Genomic DNA, 18,417 nt, shown 5'->3' with positions numbered 1-18,417 from the left:
CTCAAAAAAGGTATACGAACTGCATTCTGGCTCAGGGATGATACAGGGGCTGTGTTTGTGCTTGGAGATGATATAAGGGCTGTGTTCATGGACAGGAAAGGCTTAGGTTTAGGATCTGCATTTGGCACAAGGCTGGTGTGGTTGGTGGGCCTCAAGGGGCTGGGGTGCAGGGGCTGGGGCTGCTGGGGATGTGTCAATGCCCAGTGTGGTGCCCAGCTGAGGCTGGCAGCAGTGCCCAGGGCCGCTGCAGGCAGCAGGAGCCTGGCAGCCTGCTCACAGACCCTTCTCTTGGGAACAACCACAAACTGTGACTGAGCCAAGCAAGAAGCCATGCCAAGTGCCAGGTATCAGTGCTCTGTGTAGGCATGGTGCTGGGAAACAGCTGGGAGACACAGACAGACTAAATCATGGTTTGAAGGCAAAGCTGCCCAAGGGGAGAAGTCTTCTTCAGCAGTGGTGCTGGGATGGAGGGATCCGGGATTCACCCTGGGTGAAACTTGCCCAATATCTCACCAGCACCTCAGGACCATGGTGAAGGCTTGTGCAGGTGTTTTGAGGAGGGACAAGTATGGGAGGAAGCCTGAAGAGAGCTGTATGTACTCCTCAAACACACACCAGCTTCCCTGCAGCTCTGCTCAGTGCCAAGGAGCGGGGCTGATCCTGCGAGCTCTGGTACCCCACCACTGCATTGAGGGTCCTGTCAGGGTGCTGGTGGCTGCCTTCTCCTGCCTGCAGCACACAGCCACCGCTGGCTCCTCCACACCACAGTCCCAAGGCAGCCCAGCACGAGCTGCTGATGGACACCATGGGGATCTCCCCACCTGCCCAGGGCTCAGGGTACCCACAGCATTTGGGGTCCCAAGGCAGCCTTCCCATTGGCCCTGTACCTGCCATGCCACACCAGCCCCCCCACGCTCCATCAGCCTCTCTTGATTAATCACAGGCTGGGGCTGCCAGCAGCTTATCTTCTGCTTTAATAGCTGAATAATTTAAAACCGCTGTTTGCCGGCATCTTAATTGCTTCTGCGTCAGGTGCAGGAGGCAGCAGGAATGCAGAGTGGGGCCGGGCGGCTCTGCACAGCCCCGCAGGGACACAATCTTTTCCTTGCCCAGCTGGTGACTGTCCCTAGGGAATGGGGCTGGCACGGTGGTGGGAGGAGCCCTCTGGGAAGGGGATGAGATGGCGAACTGGCTGTCCCCAGCAGCGGCTGTCGCTGCCCCTGAGCCAGGGGATGGTGAGTGAACAGGGGAGTACCTGTAGGGTGGCCCAGGTATTTGGGGACACCACAGCAGGGTGATGCTGGAGCTCCATGGGAGCAAGGCAGAAAGGAGGATGCAGGAGTGGCTGCAAAGCCCCTGTGGCCTCCTCCATGGGCAGAGGGGACACACTACCTCTGTCCCTGCCCTCACTATGGGGACATAACGGTTCCCATCACCCCCAGCTCTGCTGCTCCCTGCACTCATCCACCCTCCCTGGCTCTGTCTCCCACAGCCACCGTCATCCTCAATGAGCTGAACTGGACGCAGGCCCTGGAGGACGTGTTCATCGAGAACAGAAAGGAGGATCCCTCCCTGCTCTGGCAGGTGTTTGGCAGTGCCACCGGCGTCACCCGCTACTATCCCGGTGAGTGTTGATGGAGGCTCTGGCCAAGGGCAGCCCGGGCCCTTCTCACTGTGGGATGCAGGTGAGCATCCTCCAGTGCTGGCTCTGGGGCCACCCAGCACATGTAACCCTCCTGTGCCAAAGCCCATTGGTGTGAGCACCCCGCCAGAGCCTGCTGCTTCCTTGGCCCTGGGCATCCCTCTTCCCCATCCCATCTGTCTCCACTGCCTTGCTCACCACCTGCCTTCCCCCCACAGCCACCCCATGGAGAGCCCCCAATAAGATCGACCTGTATGACGTGCGCAGGAGGCCCTGGTAAGGGGGTGCAGGTGGGGAGGGGGATCCATTCACTGGCCCTTCCCGTCCGGGAGCAACCAGCTCCCTCTCCTTTTCATTTCACACATGGCTGGCATTGGCAAATGGACACCCTAACACAGGCAGGGGCATCCGAGCTGCAGCTCTTGGCTCCCACTTCCCTCCTCTCTTCCCAGGAAGGCAGAGCAGGTTAGAGAGATAACGCCTTGGATGCAGATGAAGTGTGGAGAGTTACCCCTCACCCTGTCCCCTACTCCACAGCCACTGCTGCCAGTGCTCAGTCCTGGCCAGCATTCCCATCCAGAGGGGACAACAACCACAAGCCGGGAGGATGGAGAGAGCAATGGGCTGTGGTTAAGTGATAGCTGCAAGCAGCCATTTAGCTGCACACTGAGTGAGGCAGGATTGAATCCCTTTAGCTCAGATAGAGGTGCTGGCTTGGCAGCAGTAGTCACCATGCTGCCTGTGGGGCTGGGGAAGCTATGGCCTCATCCTGCCTGCGGTGGCTGCCTAAAAGTGCAGGCATGGAGGGTAAAGCAGATGCAGGTCTCCAGCACCTGCCCGGGGTGCCCCATATCCCAGGGGATCACCTGCTGCCTGGCCCCCTGCCTGCACTGGGAGCTGCCTGTCTCCTTGTCAGAAAAATGAATGGCCCTGCTCCTATGGTTAATTGTCTTTGATTGCTCCACATTAATTATTAACTGTTCTCTGCTGGGCCGTCTGTGTGGGTTACTGGCAGAGGGGTGACTGGTGATGTATATGTGGGGTACTGAGCCTGGCTAGCCTGGCTCCCTGCCCACTAGCCAGGCTGGCCACCACCCTCTTGCCCACCCAGTCATGGAGGAGCAGCAGCACCCTTCATGCTTGGGGGGCAGCACACCCTGGGGACACTCCTCTGGGGTCCTCTCCTGCCCTCGTGCCGGGGTCCAATGCAGCACATGGCCACTGCTGCTCTGTTCTCTGCTGCCAGGCCCGGCAGGGCCACCAGCACCGCTCGCCTGCCTTCCCCTCCCTTGATGAATGGCACTATTAACCACAGCCTTCTCCCGTGGAGCCCAGGGTATTCATCTGCACGGGGCACTGGAGATGGATGCGCTGCCACAGCACAATATGGGCAGCATCTTAGTTGGGCTGCGCTGTGCCAGCAGCCCTGCCCCAGCCCCACCATCAGTGTGAAGCCCGCAGGCAGCTGCCTGCCCATCCTGCATTCCAGCATGGGGGAGCTTTGGGGGGATGCAGAACCCACACTGGGAGGAGCCCGTGTGCCAGCATCCAGCATCCCACCTGGGTAATCACTTGTAATTAGGGAACATCAGGACCTGGGATTAGCAATCATAGCCTGCCCCTTCCCCAGTCCTCCCCAGTAATGGTGAATAATTGATACTAATAACACACTAATTAATTTGTGTCAGGCCTGATCCTGATCAAGCCAGTAATGAGGCTCCCTTGGACTTGGTAGGATCAGGCTCCACTCGATGGGATGGGGAGGCTGGGCTGTGCCTGGCCATGGCTGGGATGGGGGCTGAGCACCACACAGGATGGCACAGCAGGGCTGGGAGCAGGACCAGGTGCTTCGAGGGGTGAGGGAGGCTTCCCTAATCGTTTTCGGGGGGAGGATTTACGTAGTATTATTATTTTTCCTCCTCGTAGCTAAAAATAACCTAATCAGCCTGGCCTTTGAAGCTACCAGGGGGGTAAATAGCATCTTAATATGGATGTGTGTGTCAGCATAATCAGCACGCAGAAAAGGGCCTGCGATGATGAAAGAGTTTAGCATTTAGAGCTCATTAGGCTGATACGGTACCAAGCGGCGGGCGCTGGCGTTCTGCCGCGCTGTGCTGCGCTGTGCTGCATCCTCACCTCTGCTCACCCGCTGGCACCTCGTCCCTGCTCCTTGCCGTGGGTCAGCACAGCCTTGGTGCACAGGCACTCAGGATGGCTGTGCCTGGCACAGCTTTGCTCTGGAGCTGCTCCCAGCAGGGTTGGGGTCCCCCACAAAATGAGTCAACCCTACTGACCCCCCTCTGCACCCCACAGGTACATCCAAGGTGCCTCGTCCCCAAAGGACATGGTCATCATTGTGGATGTGTGAGTACACTGGTGGGGGCTGAGCCAGGCCAGGATGGTGGCACAGCTCACTGGGGTGCCACTGTTCCACTTGTGGCCCTGTGTGGGACAGCACTGGTGGGGAGCCCCATGCCCCCTTGCTGCTGAGCCCCAGCTCCCCTCTCTCCTGCCAGGAGCGGCAGTGTGAGCGGTCTCACCCTCAAGCTGATGAAGACCTCTGTCTATGAGATGCTGGACACCCTCTCAGATGATGACTACGTCAACGTGGCCTCTGTGAGTGCTGCAGGGTGGGCAGCAGAGCTGTGCCCCCCCAGGCAGCTCTCAGCTCCCCACTGTGGGAGCTCTTTGCCCTCAGCCCCACCTGGCTGGAGCTCTGCAGAGAGAAAAATGCCATTTCTTTCCTATTTAACCACCCACCTGCACATAAGCAAGGACATGGCTGCTTTGGGCTTGGCTGTCCGTGATGGCAAACCAGAGCTGCTCCCATCGCAGGGCATTTGGCAGAAACGCTCCCAGGGTGATCCCAAGCAGCCACTGACATCACTCCCCCCGTGGCGATGCCACCAGCCCATGACCTCAGGCAGCACAGTGGCCGTGCCACCGCATCTGTGCCTCGCTGGGCACCCAGCCCGTGCCGGCCCTCCCCTGTCTGGCCACAAGCACGCCGGCGCTAATTAACGTGTCTGGCCTGGCTCCGTCAGCTGGATCGCTGCTCCCCTAATGAATGGGCCCTGTTGCCAGCAAATGAAGCCATAAGCAGGAGACAGCACCTGCTCCCGCTGCCGGCACAGCACGGCACGTTGCAGCGCGGCTGCTTGCACAAGGTGGGGGCACCCTGCAGAACCAAGGGTGCAGGTGAGCCCACTGCCAGCACCCATGCTGGGCGGCTCAGTGCTGCATTTGGCCCAAGCTAAACCTTGGTCTCCACATCAGCATCAGCCATCCCTGGGACATGGGATGTGGGATACTCAGGCCACCTCCCATCCATGGGAGCTGCGTGGCGGATGGTTTGTGCCTGCTGGGGCTGCCCCTGTCCCCTTCTACAACCTACTCCCCTTTTGCATCCCAGTTCAACGAGAAGGCGAAGCCAGTGTCATGCTTCAAGCACCTGGTGCAGGCCAACATCCGGAACAAGAAGGTCTTCAAGGAGGATGTGCAGGGGATGGTGGCCAAGGGCACGACCGACTACAAGGCTGGCTTTGAGTACGCCTTCGACCAGCTGCAGAACGTGAGCTGGGGGCTGGAGTGTGGGCTAGGGTGGGCAGAGTGTACCCACGGGTGCTGGGGGCCATGGGAGAGCTCTGAGTACCTGGCTGCTGCTCCGTACCTGGGGCTTCGGCATCCAGAGGTCTCCTTGTCCTCCTTTCCAATGCTGGGGGCTACATCCCACTTCCCGGTGTGCTGTAGCTGAGATTTTGCTGGAGCTGCAGCCCCTCTGTGTTATTAAAAGCTATGAGGGCTGGGCAGAGGGGGATGGAGCCAGACACCGTGCCAGAGACAAAATAAAGATGAATGGTGCTATTAGGTGCTGAGCAGCAATAACCACAACATCATTTCCAAGCAGACAGCGTCCTTCCTCCTGCCTATTCACCCTGACCACCCTTACCCCACTGAAACAGGCCAGGAAAAGAGATGGGTTGTGGCCAGCCCTCCTGGCTGCATCCAGCCTGGCACAGCTCGCTCTGGGTCCGGCCTCAAGCACCATCTCTCTGCCCCGCAGTCCAACATCACACGTGCCAACTGCAACAAGATGATCATGATGTTCACGGACGGCGGTGAGGACCGAGTGCAGGATGTCTTTGAGAAGTACAACTGGCCCAATAAGACGGTGAGGGGCCGTGAGGTCATGTGCCAGGCTGGGGCTGCTCACTAGGGAGGGAGAGGGCTGCTCCAGGTCCATCACCAGCTTCCACCTTCTTTGCCTCATCTCCATCCTCTCTCCCTGACAGCCTGCTTCTGCTGCTGCCCTGGTAATGGGTCAGCTGGCACATCAATGCTGTTTATAGCTGGCTCCCACCTTGGCATGAGGGAGGCATGGGACCAGGCATGCTGCAGGCTGCTGGGGAGAGGATGGGGCTGGTGGGCTCTATAAATGCCATCCTTGGGGAACGCACACCCCAGCTGGGAACAGACAAACCAGCAGGGGGGTCCCCACCAGGACCTGAAAACCTGTGATGTGGGTAGATGTGGTCCATGCAGTACCCTCGGAGAGCACAGACCCCTCTGGGTGCAGTGATGCTCTAGCACAAGGACCCCTGGGGTAGGGGGCTTTGGCCATCACAGTGATGCTGCGGAATAGGAGTGGCTGTGGCCAGGTGAGGAGAGAGGCTACCCTGCTTCCAGCACAGCCCAGCATCCGCGCCTCCTGCCTGCCTGCACTTGGTTATGAGCATCTCAGTCTGTGGACCATGGCAGGCAGGGCCACAGTGTCCCCGGGGAGGTTGCCATCAGCCAGTGTGGACGACCTGGGTGCCCACTGGCCATCCCTCACTGTGTGCTCTGCCACAGGTGCGGGTCTTCACCTTCTCAGTTGGGCAGCACAACTACGACGTGACCCCGCTGCAGTGGATGGCCTGCGCCAACAAAGGTGAGCGGCGTTGGCACCCAGCAGGCACAGGAGGCTGCAGGGGCTGGACTCACCCCTCCAATGGGGGCTGGCACGGGTGCTCCGGTGTGTGCTGCTGCCAGCAAGGCGCTTGCTGCAAGCCTGGAGGGCAGCAGGACAGCCAGGCTGCTGGACAGGCAGACAAACAACTCCCCAGCTGCCTTTCTCTTTCTTTCCCAAGGTTACTACTTTGAAATCCCCTCCATCGGTGCCATCCGCATCAACACGCAGGTACCTCATGGTGCAGGGGGCAGGCAACACTGCCCTCTGGGGATGGGGTGCCCTGCCTTGGGGTGTGCTCAGGCAGCCCCAGCCCTGCTGCAGAGAGCCCTAAGGCTGTCAGTGAGCATGGCAGCGAGCTGGGGAGCTGAGCCCTCAGCCAGGCTGTGCGCTATTGAAATAAGTAATTCATCTTCTGCAGCTCCCCACGGACCTGCTGCCTTTTGAGTGACTAATTATGAGACATCAGGCATTAATGAGCACACAGCAGAGCGGAGCGCAGGCGGGAGCGGGAGCAGGCAGGGCCACCCCAGCAGCAGCCCATTCAGCAGAGCCAAGCATGTGTGCCCCACACCCCATCCCACTGCCCCTCTCCTGCCCCTTATCCATATCGGATGCACATGGTAGGCAGGTGGTGAGGATACCTGAGCAGGGCAGCCACTCGGGGCAGGGTTGGCATCATGGCACAGGGACTGCCCTCTGTCAAGAGGTCTGCCTTGGCAAGGAGAGCCAGGATAAGGGAAACCTGCCTCAGGAGAAGATCCCAAAAGGCCAGGATGGATGGGTGCTGAGAGAGCTCTGGCTGATGCTTCCTGGGGAGCCCCTGCCCTGCCCGTGGCCTGACAATAGTGAGCAGCACTTTGTTTCTGTCTCTACAGGCTGTTTGGTTTCAGCTGGAGCATCACCCTTGGATGCCAAGCCCCTTCCTCTAGCTCAGCCTGCAGACAGGGCCGGCACCAAGCACCCTGTTAATAATCCCAGGGTGTGCATGGGGACAGGGCTGTCACCAGCTTGGAGCAAGGAGGCATCAGCTCCCACATCGTGCTTTCTCCATTCTGTGTTCTTGCAGGAGTACTTGGATGTGCTGGGCAGACCCATGGTCCTGGCAGGGAACCGAGCCAAGCAGGTTCAGTGGACCAATGTCTACCAGGATGCGCTGGTAAGGATTCCCCATCCCCGAGGTGCAGGTGGGGACCCCCAGTCCCCCAGCCCCACAGGACACCCTTCTGTGCTTGTGCAGGGGCTGGGCCTGGTGGTGACTGGCACACTGCCGGTGTTCAACCTGACGGAGGACAGCAGTGACAGGAAGGTAGGAGACTGCGGCTGCCACCAACCTGGCTGCACTGGGACCCCCAGTGTAGGGTGTTGGGGAGTGTGCCCCGATGCTGGCTGCATGGCTGGGAGGCACTGGCACCCCAGGGTGCTGCCTGCCCTGCACCCCCTCCCTGGGGTGGTACCAGGGTGACTGCCATCCCGCTAGCTCTCCCATTCAGTGGGGCCAGCTGGCAGCTGCAAGTCCCTGGGGGATGCAATGTCCCACAGAGGGCTCTGAGGGACAGGCACATCGCACCCTGTGCCCCTGCAGTGTCTGGATCTCAAAACACATCCCCAGAGGGAGAAGAGGTCCCTGCTTCCCTGTCCCTGTGCTGGTGGTGGCAGGTGACAGCCCTGCTCCCACCCGCCTCCCTCCCTGCGCTTCCTTCCAGAACCAGCTCATCCTGGGCGTGATGGGGATCGATGTGGCTCTCAATGACATCAAGAGGCTGACGCCGCGATACAACGTGCGTGAGGTCCCTTCCCCTCCGTCCCTGCCCTGCGCTGCCCAAGCTTGGAGTGGGAACCTGCTGCAGGGAGCCCCGAGCTGCAACCCACAGCATCCCATAGCACTTCCAGCAGTGCTGGTGGTAACAGGGTGCTGAGGCCATGATTGCAGGCAGGACTAGGGCAGGCAGACAGGGATTATAGCTGGATGATGCTCTGGGAATCAGAGCAGAGCCAAAACCCTTGCAGGGTCAGCAGGGAATAAATCTTGCCAGCCTGGGGAGAGGGGCAGCAGGCAAAATCCAGAGCCAGGATGAGAGATGCTGTTGGCTGAGAATACAAATAGATGGATAGAAAAGGCTGAGCCCCGGGGGTGTCATGGGGTGAGCTCTGCCTGCAGAGGTGAGGGTGATCACACCAGCACAGCATGGCATGGTGCAGAGCTGCCTGGCCAGCCTCATCCCTCCTCCTGTCCTCTCGCAGCTGGGGGCAAACGGTTACGTCTTTGCCATCGACCTGAACGGCTACGTCCTGCTGCACCCCAACCTGCAGCCCCAGGTGAGGAGGGGCCCGTTGGGGCAGCAGCAGCGGGGGTTATCCGGGTCCTGTGGGATAAGGCGGCTTCCCAGGGTCTTTGGGAGCTAATTGTGGGAACTGTGATGGGTTTGTCTGGACTCAGCAGTGGGTGCAGGAGCCCTGAGCCCTTCCCTGGCTCTCTCTTTCTGCCTGCAGATCATCAATTTCCGTGAGCCGGTGACGCTGGACTTCCTGGATGCTGAGCTGGAGGACGAGAACAAGGAGGAGGTGGGCAGACCCAGGAGCAGCTTTTGGGGTATATGCTGCCCCCATCTGCAGTTGCAAAGGGCACTCAGCCTGCCCTGGGGAGCACCTCATCCTAAGGGCCCTGGCACATCTCTTGTGGGATCATGGCAGGGATGGGAGCTGGGTCGCTGTCCCCTGGGTGTGAGCATGATGAACCCCCTCACCCCAAGCTACTCACCCTCGCCTCTGCACCCCATGGGTCCCCGGTGCAAACCCACTGGGGGTGGGTGCCCGCAGGCACATGGCCAGGCTCTGTGACCCTCAGTTGCCTCCTCCCTCTGTTGTCCCCCAGATCCGAAGAAGCATGATTGATGGGAATGACGGGCAGAGGTTCATCAAGACCCTCATCAAGTCTCTGGACGAGGTAATGCTGCAGGGGAAGGGGGTCATGGTAAAAGCTACCACTGTGCTGAGCACCAGCCCCAGCAGCACCAGGCTGGGAGCTGGGATTCCCTGTCACTGCACCAGCAGTGTCCTGGCACCACAGAGGCCTGACTGGCTCCCTCTGACCACAGCAATACATCGACGAGGTGTTCAGGACCTACACGTGGGCCCCCATCAAAAGCACCAACTACAGGTGAGTGGCACTGATGGCACAACTGTGCTCACCTGGCATCAGCCAGACCCACACCAGCACAGCGCTGTGGTCCTGTGCAGCCTGGACTTGTGCACAGGACAAGGACTGGGCTTGTGCAGGTCTTTGCCTGCTGTGCAGTGGGTGACAGTGACATGCACCCACCCTGCAGCACAGGCAGCAAAGCTCCCCCTGCATTTATCACCCAGATTGCACCAGCAGATGTGTAAAAAAGACTCTGGCATCATGTCCGTGCTGTCCAACTCATGTTGCCTTCATTCTGTGAGGAGCCATGTGGTCCCCCTGCCACCGAGGGTGCCCTCCTCCTCCTCACCACCCAGCTCAGGAGGGGCTGGCAAGGGTCACAGCCACGTCCCAGCACTGTCGGGTGTCCATGGCACAGCCCAAGTCCTGTCCCCCACAGTGGCATCCCTACAGAACCAAGCAGCACTGGCAAGGAGGGGACGGTGACACAGGATGACACAGCTGTGGGTTGATCTGTAGGGTGAAAGGTGCTGCTGGGGGCTGTGTGATCCCGCAGCTCTGCACCATAGTAGGGATGTTCCCCGGGATTCCCTGAGACACCATCAACAGAGGGTACCACCAGAAAAAACTCACCACCCTCCTCTTGCTATCTGTCATTTGGGGTGCCACAACCTCTGCCATGCCTGCTGTGGTGCTCAGTCCATGCTGCCAGGTGCAGACAGGACTAGCTGGAGGGGTGGTCTGAGTCCTGGTGGCTCAGGTGCAGGTGTGGCATCCGATGAGGGTCAGGAATGTGGCCTCACCCACTGGTGCCTATCATGGCAGTGTGATCATCACTGGTGCCCTATCCTGGGCAGCACCTGGCACTGATACCATCACCAAAGGCCACTGGCCACTGCAGCAGGCACCCAGGAGCCCAGCTCCCTCCAGCAGAGTGTCCCATGGATTCAGACTCCTGGCTGGTGGATCCCTCTCCTTCATGGCTTGCCTGTAGCCAGTGCCTGTGTAATCATTGTCTTTGGTCTCTTCTCTCTGGGAAGGTTTTGTTCCTTCTTTCAAGGGCTGTGTCTCTTCACACCTTCCTACGCTACAGGGGTGTTGTGTCCCTCTTCCATGTGCATCTCACTTGCTTCTCAGGAGGTTGCCTGCTGTCCATCTAAGCCCTGTCTGAACAGGCTTGTCACCTCCTGTGCTCAGGAGTGCCCCTGGGATAGCCCTGGATGCACCCAGGATGGCCCTAGGTGCTGTAGGGATGGCCCTGAGTGCTCCGGAGACAACCTTGGGTGACTCTGGGTGCTCTGGAGACAAACCTGGATACCACAGGATGGCAGTAGGTGTGCTGGGGATGATCCTGGGTGCTACCAGAATGGCCGTGCATGCTCCAAGGGTGAGCCTGGGTGCCCCAGGGTTACCCCAGGTGCTCTGTGGTTGGCCTGAGTGCTTTGAGGACAACTCTGGGTGCCACCAAGATAACCATGGGTGCTCTGGGGATGACCATGGATGCCCCAGGATGATCTTAGAGACAACCCTGGGTACCCCAGGACAGCACTGGGTGCAGCAGACTGTGCAGGAGGCCAGTGGGGCTGCTGCCTGCCACCAGCCAAGGGGTGCCAGGCAGGGGCTGGCCAAGGGCCCTGGGTGGCTGGAAAGCCTTACACCGCCTGTCTGCTCTCCCCCTCTGCAGCCTGGGGCTGGTTCTGCCTCCCTACAGCACCTACTACATCCAGGCCAACCTCAGCGACCAGATCCTGCAAGTGAAGTGTAAGTAGCCCCATGGCTCTCCCTGCCGCCCTCTCGCACTCCCGCTCACCCCCACACCAGCCCGCGGCTGTTGGGGGGGGAGAAACACAAAGCAAAAGGAGATAGGGATCACTGAGAGAGGCAAAACAGGAAAAGTCAGGCGTGAGTAGAGGTGGATGCAAGGAGGGGGAGCGAGCTGCCTGCCTGGGGCGCGCCAGGGTTTGGGCTTTACACTTTGCACCCCAAAACCTGAGCCCCAGCATGCAGGCAGGTGCTGCCCGGCGCAGGCAGGGGCTGCGCTGCTGCCACTTCGCCTCCCGGGGACAAGGGATGCCGCTGTAGCAGCCAGTTAATTTGCGAGCCTGGGAAAGTTTGCATGGATCTCTTGAGTTTCCTTTGGTTTATTACGATTCTTTGGTTTCGGTTTAAGCCATTTCTTCTTCTTTTTATGAGTTCGGTTTCGGTTGGTTTCGATTTTCGTTTGGAATTAATCTGTGTACGTGTGTGTTAGCCTGGCTCCCCCTTTCTCTCTCTTTCTCTCACCCCGACCCCCAAGCTTTTTTCCCACCACAGGTCCACGCTGCTCCCAGGGACCCTCTCCCCTGTGGCAGAACCGGACCCTTCCCCTCTCCCCTCCGGTTTCCCCCGTTTCTTGCCCTCGTCGGCAGCTCGACCCCAGCCCCACTGCAGCCCCAGCCCCTGCCCCTCCATCCATCGGCAGGAGCCCCGTGACCCTGCAGGGACGAGGCCAGGCTGTCCCTGTCCCCGGGAGGGGGATCCCCCCGTCCTCCCCCCTTGCCGTGCATGCCCCCTGACTCAGTGAGGACATCTTGATACCAAGACTGTTGCAACTGTTTGCTACTGACTTTCATTTTCCTTTGGAGTATCGAATATATTTATATATATTTCTGTAGTTATATCTTTGCATACTTATTTTGTTTTCAATTCTTATTTCACCGTGGCTTTTCTTTTCCTTCTGTTACTGGGTTTCTCTTTTCCTTTTCTTCATGTCGTTTTTTGCAAGAGGTTTCCTTTTGGTATGATTATGATACACAATATTTTTATTCAAACGGCGATTGAATAAAATATTGTTTGTGCCCCCCTTCCCCCTTTCCACCCAACCCCCTTTTTTTTTGTTTGTTGTTTTTTTGTTTGTTGTTTTTCTTGCTTTCTCTCTATGGTGGATTCACACAGTACCAAACATCAAAATGAAGGGCAAGTATTTTCAGTCTCAGACCACTCACCTTCACCACCCTGTCCCCTGCCCCGTGTCCAGTCCCTCCCAGCCCCCTGCTTGCCCATCTCCCTGCCCGTTTGCCACGCCGAACCTGCAAACCACCACCGACTCGCCCTTCCTCCCTCCTCCTCCTCCTCCTCTCCTCCAGTTCCCCCTTTATTTGAAAGCAACATGTCTTGTTCTGTCCATGAGAGCTTTGTCACGACGATCCCCCACTCCCTCCCCGCGCATCGCTCCCAAACCCGGTTTGGTATCGTTCAAGAGCTGATCTTGTATGAAACTGCTGTTTTCGATCCACGAGGTTTTTCGTAGCTAGTTTGATGCCCTGCTCTTCCTCTTCCCCACCCTGGCCCTTCTTGCTCCTCTCCCCCCCGCTCGCCTCCTCTGGCTCCTTCTCCTCTGTCCCAGCTCCTTCGCTTCTTCCTCCCCAAGACAACTCAACCTGAAGGGATAGGGCTGTGCAGGGAGCGGGGGGCTGTGGGTGAGCACCCAAAGGTGGCAGGGATGGAGGGAAGGTGGGGACCCAGTCCTCTGCCATCATCACCCTCTGGGGCAAGTGTTTTTGGGGAAGCCCACCAAGCACAACCCCTTGGTGGAGGTGGGGATGGGAGCACCCTGGGGTGATGCTACCTGCTGCACAGGGGAAAGCGAGCCTGGGGCAGGGTCTCAAACTGCCTGCCCCCATGGCTGCTCAGTGGCTGTCCCTGCTGCCCCACCATGGCATGAAGCCCCTGGCAGCCACAGCATCCCAGCACCATCTGTGCGCGCAGGAGCAGCTAAGTTCTGTCCCAAGGTCCCACTGAGGCCAGGGCTGGTAACCCCACCTGCAGTGGAGCAGGAGATCAGCCATGCGACCCAGGGCTGGATTTGTCCGTGTCACCCTCAGCCCTGTTCCATCAGCTTTGAGTTGCCTCCTCCCGGTGACCCTGTGATGGCAATGCTGATGGACCAAGTACGAGTGTTTTGTACCCTCCTCCTCCTCCTCTTCCTCTTCCTCTCATTGGCTTGTACCCAGACCCTGCCTACAGCCCTCGGAGAGCAACAGTCCACCCTTTGGCTGTGCCGTGCCACGCACCGGGGGCAGGTGGGAGGGCTGGGGGTGGCGGTGCCAATGGGGGGGCCGATGCCCTGGGTTGTCCCATAGCACCCCCACACCCACCCCCTAACCCATGAGCTGAACCCTGCATCTGCCACCCCGATGTCGGGGGCGTCCAAGAGGCACCCCAAGCCCTGCTGCGCTGCCATCCCCCTTAAAGCAGAGTGAGGTGCCGAGCTGGTGTGTGAGCATGGACCTGGTCCCCATTGGGGTCCCACCACCCAGGGGAGGGACGGTGCCACGGCAGAGCCTGGCAGCGCATTGCCCGGTGCTGGGCAGGGAGCCTCTGGTTGGACTGTCCTCAGCAAGGAGCCCCGTTTGGCCATGTCGATGCCTGAAAACTCCTTTCTCCTGACAACCAAGTGTTCTGGTGATCCTCCTGCGGCCAGGAGCGCAGCATGCGGTTCCCTGCCCTCAACCACCCCCTCCTCCGAGAGAGAGACGCCCCACACCCTCCCAAACATGCATATATATATATATACATGTGCGCACATATATATATGTGTGTGTGTCTCTGTGTGTCCCTGCGTACACGCCACCAGCCGCGCGTACGCATCCGCGCACCTCCAGCCCGCGACCGAGCAAATTCGAGCCGAGATGGGCAAACCTCTCCCGATTTGGCTATAACCTTCCTTCCCGTGCGGTGCCAGCAACAGCAGAACGGCCTTTTCCTTCCTCTCTTGTTACCAAGAGCAGCAAATGCCTTTTATTTTCTGTCGTTATTCCCTCCCCTCTCTCTCTGTCCGTCTCTCTCCCTCCTGGCCCCGCTGTCCCTGTCCCCGGTCCCCGCAGGATAACCTTCCCTTTCTGTTGCAGATTTTGAATACCTGCTGCCCAACAGCTTTGAGTCGGAGGGACATGTGTTCATTGCTCCCAGGTAGCTTTGCGTGTGCGCTTGCCGAGGTGTGCATCCGCCCCGGCCCCGCTGCCACCCCCCCGCCATCGCCCCCCATCCTCGCCTCATCGTGCCTTGTCCCCCCTGCCCGTCCCCTGTCGCTCTGTGTGTCGTGTGCCCGCTCGGCCGAGAGGGGCTGCCGCCGGGACCCCGGCCCCGCTCCGCCACCCAGTTGCATCCAGCACCGTATATATGCACCCGGTAGGGCCTGCCCCCTGCGCGTGCATATATAGGTATAGTTTCTGAATGTCCCCCCGCCGGGCAAGGGGCCGGCGGTGCCATCATACAGTCGTGCTGGCTGCGGGGGTAGGGAGAAGGAAGGTAGGGTTTGGGTCAAATTTGGGGTGCCCAGGGCTTTGGGGAAGCTGCCGGCTGCAGGCTGTGAGCAGGGACAGACGCGTCCCCTCCCCTGGGGCTGTGCCACAGCCCAGTCGTAGGATCACAGAATAAACCAGGTTGGGAAAGCCCTTTAGGCTCATCCAGTCCAACCTTTATCCCAGCACTGCCAAGGCCACCCCTAACCCATGGCACTGAGGCCTCGTCCCCACGGTGTGTGAACACTCGCAGGGACGGTGACTCCAGCCCTGCCCTGAGCAGCCTGTTCCAATGCCTGAGCACCCTCTGCGGAAGGAATTGTTCCTCAGCTCCACCTGTACCTCTCCTGGTGCAGCTTGAGGTCGTTTCCTCTTGTCCCATCCCTTGTTCCTTGGGAGCAGAGCCCAGCCCCTCCTGGCTCCATGCTCCTGTCAGGCAGTTGTAGGGAGCGATCAGCTCCTCCTGAGCCTTCTCTTCTCCAGACTGAACCCCCCAGGTCCCTCAGCCGTTCCCCATCACACTTGTGCTCCAGAAGCCACCTATCCGGGGACAAAGGGCCATTGCTCAGATGGGAGCAGGGAGCCCCGTGGCTCTGCTGGCACCGTGCCCTTCCTGCCACTGCAGTGCACCCTCTGACCAGCCCTAATTAGCATTGCCAGCTAATCACCTATGTATTTATGTGTCATTATAACAGCTGAATGCCCCATTAGGAGGTGTTTTATCCTTGCAGTTCTTAGGGACTGCAGCAGGTTAAGGCTGTGCCAGCTGCCTACAGCAGGATCACTCACTCACACCAGTTCGGGGTGAACCAGCCCAAACTGTAGTTCCTGTGCAGCCCTGGCTTTTTGGAGAGACCTGGTCCCTGGGTGATGCACAGGGTGGCAGGGGTGAGATACAGAAAACGTGGGAGCCAAAGCAGAGTATTAATGAGAAACAGGAAACCCTGTTAGTAAAAGATTGGCCCAGAAATGTGCAAAGAAAATAGCTAGAGGTGATGTGCAAGGCTCAAGGAGTGGGTCTGCCCCACTGAGGCTACAGTGATGAGGTCAGTGTCCAGCCTGGGGCAGCCAGAGGGAAAAGCAGGCTTTGAAAATTGGGATGAGCCCTTCAGACCCCGCTGCAAGCACCTTCCTGCAGCAGGGAGGCCCCGGGTGGTGGGGTGGCACCCAGGGCGACTGTATGATCTGCCATGCCATGGGCCGTGGACGTTTTCAGAAACCATATGTCCCCCATGGGTGTGTGAGTACCTGTATCTGTGCGTGTCGGGTAGACCTTTAGGTGGCTGCTCCCCACGGGCTGACCAGGGTGTCCCAGCTCTTTCAGCTGCCCCATGGGCAGGCTCCTGCCACCCCCTGCTCTGGCATTTGTCCTCTTAATGAGGTTTTTGGCAGAGTCAGGAACTTGGTGGAGGGGATGTGAGCAGGGGGAGCCCTGACCCCCGGCACTGCCTGCAGCCGCACCACTGGGGCTGAGAGGCTCACACTGACCTGTGCCATCCCACTAGAGCCTTATGGTGACTGATAGGGTTAGAGCCATCCCCACATCAGCAGGGCTGGGGCATGGATGTGGCACCACCCGTGGTGCCTGTCCGAGGAGGGGCTCAGGGCCACTGATGCCCATGGACGAGCACCCACCTCCTCTTGGTGGGTCTCACCCAGCACCTACACAAAGGGTGCAGGTATGGCTGCCAAGTGCCTGCTTGGTGCCACCAGCACAGCCATGGGGGTAACCCAGGCAAAGCCCCGCTGGCGCCCACAGTGGAGCCCCCGCTCCCCAGGGTCCCACAGGTAAGTACGGTGGCAGAGTCACCCAGTCCCACCAGTAGCCCCACCAGTATGGGGAGAGCCAGGCTCAGGGTTGTACTACTCCATGCTAACTGGGATCCATCAAGCCTGGCCCTGGCAGAGGTGACGGCACCTCGGTGCCCACAGCAGTGATGGACACGATGGCTGCCGTGGTGGCTGAGCCGCTGGCACTGCAGGCAGCAGAGGCTGGCTGCAGAGATGCCCACAGCCACCTGCCCGGCAGGGTGACACTCACAGGAGTGGTGGCACATCACCACCATGTCCCCCAGCAAGCCTGGGTGCTGGCAGCATGGCCAGCACCCGCCCCGCTGTCCTGGGGGAGAACTGACCTTGCCTTTTCCATCCTCGTGAACGACAAACCTTGTCCCCCAAACCCCAGAGAGTATTGCAAAGACCTCGACTTGTCGGATAACAACACCGAGTTCCTGGAAAACTTTATTGCCCTCATGGAAAAGGTGACCCCAGACTCCAAGCAGTGTGAGTAGCCAGGGATGGCTGGTGGGGGCCTGGCTGGGGGAACTGGGAGGGACTGGGGTGAAGAGGGAGATGGGGCAGGGGTGAACTGTGCCGGAATTGGGGTCCCAGGAGCTGCAGAGTGAGTGCTGGGGCAAGGCAGGGGCGTGCGGGTGGCCTCCATGGGGCCAGCCCTCACTGCCTCTTCCTCTCTGTCTTCATCCCAAGGTGACAACTTCCTCCTGCACAACCTGATCCTGGACACGGGCATCACGCAGCAGTTGGTGGAGCGGGTCTGGAAGGACCAGGACCTCAACACGTATGTGGAGGCGAGGTGGCCCAGTTCAGGCAGCACTGGCTGGGAACAGAGAGGGATTGGAATGGGATATAGAGATGGGGAATGGGGCAGAGCAAAACCCCACTGATGCCTGGTGTGCCCGCCCCCTCTCCTTACAGGTACAGCCTCTTGGCTGTCTTCGCAGCCACCGACGGGGGCATCACCCGCGTCTTCCCTAACAAGTGAGTGTCTGGGGGTTGAGTGCATGTTCATCCCCAGGCAGCGACATGTCTGATGCTGTGGGGCCATCTCTGGTGGGACCAGAGCCAGGGGCAATCATGGCTGTGACTGCTTTACCCCAGAGCTGCAGATGACTGGGAAGAGGAACCAGAGCCCTTCAATGCCAGTTTTTACCGGAGGAGCCTGGACAACAAGGGTTACATCTTCAAGCCTCCCTACAGGGATGGTGGGTGCTAGCTCAGGGCAGCAGGGAGTTGCACTGGCTGCTACTGGCCCCACATGTCCCCTGAAGCCACCCCTGCTCTCTACAGCCGGCTACCGGGAGCTGGACCTGGAGAACAACACCATCGGGATCCTGGTGAGCACCGCCGTGGAGCTCAGCATCGGGGGCAAGACACTGAAGCCAGCAGGTAGGCAGGGGGCTGGGTGCCCCGACACCAAGCTGGGGGTCCCCATCAGTCCCTCCATGCTGGGGCTTACTCTGTCTCCCCACTGCCCCAGTGGTGGGGGTGAAGCTGGACCTGGAGGCCTGGGCTGAGAAGTTCAAAGTGCTGGCGAGCAACCGGACAGACCGTGACCAGCTGGGCGCCCGCAGGGTACGTGTGCCCTGGGGCACTGTGTGGGGAT

General features: G+C 59.6%; 1 protein-coding gene across 2 annotated transcripts in view; it reads left to right on the top strand.

The window, feature by feature from the left end:
• The window catches only part of CACNA2D2 (calcium voltage-gated channel auxiliary subunit alpha2delta 2), a 207,369-nt gene that overhangs the window by 184,531 nt on the left and 4,421 nt on the right, over nt 1–18,417 (top strand). For both annotated transcript variants that reach the window (XM_080625351.1, XM_080625352.1), the window contains exons 7-29: nt 1,493–1,624; nt 1,861–1,918; nt 3,956–4,006; nt 4,159–4,258; nt 5,055–5,213; nt 5,706–5,813; nt 6,494–6,572; nt 6,772–6,821; nt 7,660–7,749; nt 7,831–7,899; nt 8,297–8,371; nt 8,835–8,909; nt 9,084–9,155; nt 9,466–9,537; nt 9,689–9,750; nt 11,417–11,493; nt 14,622–14,682; nt 17,200–17,297; nt 17,502–17,592; nt 17,730–17,792; nt 17,913–18,016; nt 18,102–18,200; nt 18,292–18,386. In XM_080625351.1, coding sequence (XP_080481477.1) covers nt 1,493–1,624; nt 1,861–1,918; nt 3,956–4,006; nt 4,159–4,258; nt 5,055–5,213; nt 5,706–5,813; nt 6,494–6,572; nt 6,772–6,821; nt 7,660–7,749; nt 7,831–7,899; nt 8,297–8,371; nt 8,835–8,909; nt 9,084–9,155; nt 9,466–9,537; nt 9,689–9,750; nt 11,417–11,493; nt 14,622–14,682; nt 17,200–17,297; nt 17,502–17,592; nt 17,730–17,792; nt 17,913–18,016; nt 18,102–18,200; nt 18,292–18,386 — 1,940 coding nt within the window. The remainder of the gene's footprint in view (nt 1–1,492; nt 1,625–1,860; nt 1,919–3,955; nt 4,007–4,158; nt 4,259–5,054; nt 5,214–5,705; nt 5,814–6,493; nt 6,573–6,771; nt 6,822–7,659; nt 7,750–7,830; nt 7,900–8,296; nt 8,372–8,834; nt 8,910–9,083; nt 9,156–9,465; nt 9,538–9,688; nt 9,751–11,416; nt 11,494–14,621; nt 14,683–17,199; nt 17,298–17,501; nt 17,593–17,729; nt 17,793–17,912; nt 18,017–18,101; nt 18,201–18,291; nt 18,387–18,417) is intronic.

This window comes from Psittacula echo, assembly GCF_963264785.1.
Source record: "Psittacula echo genome assembly, chromosome: 9".
NCBI classification, from domain to species: domain Eukaryota; kingdom Metazoa; phylum Chordata; class Aves; order Psittaciformes; family Psittacidae; genus Psittacula; species Psittacula echo.
This window is presented reverse-complemented; position numbering and strand designations above follow the sequence as displayed.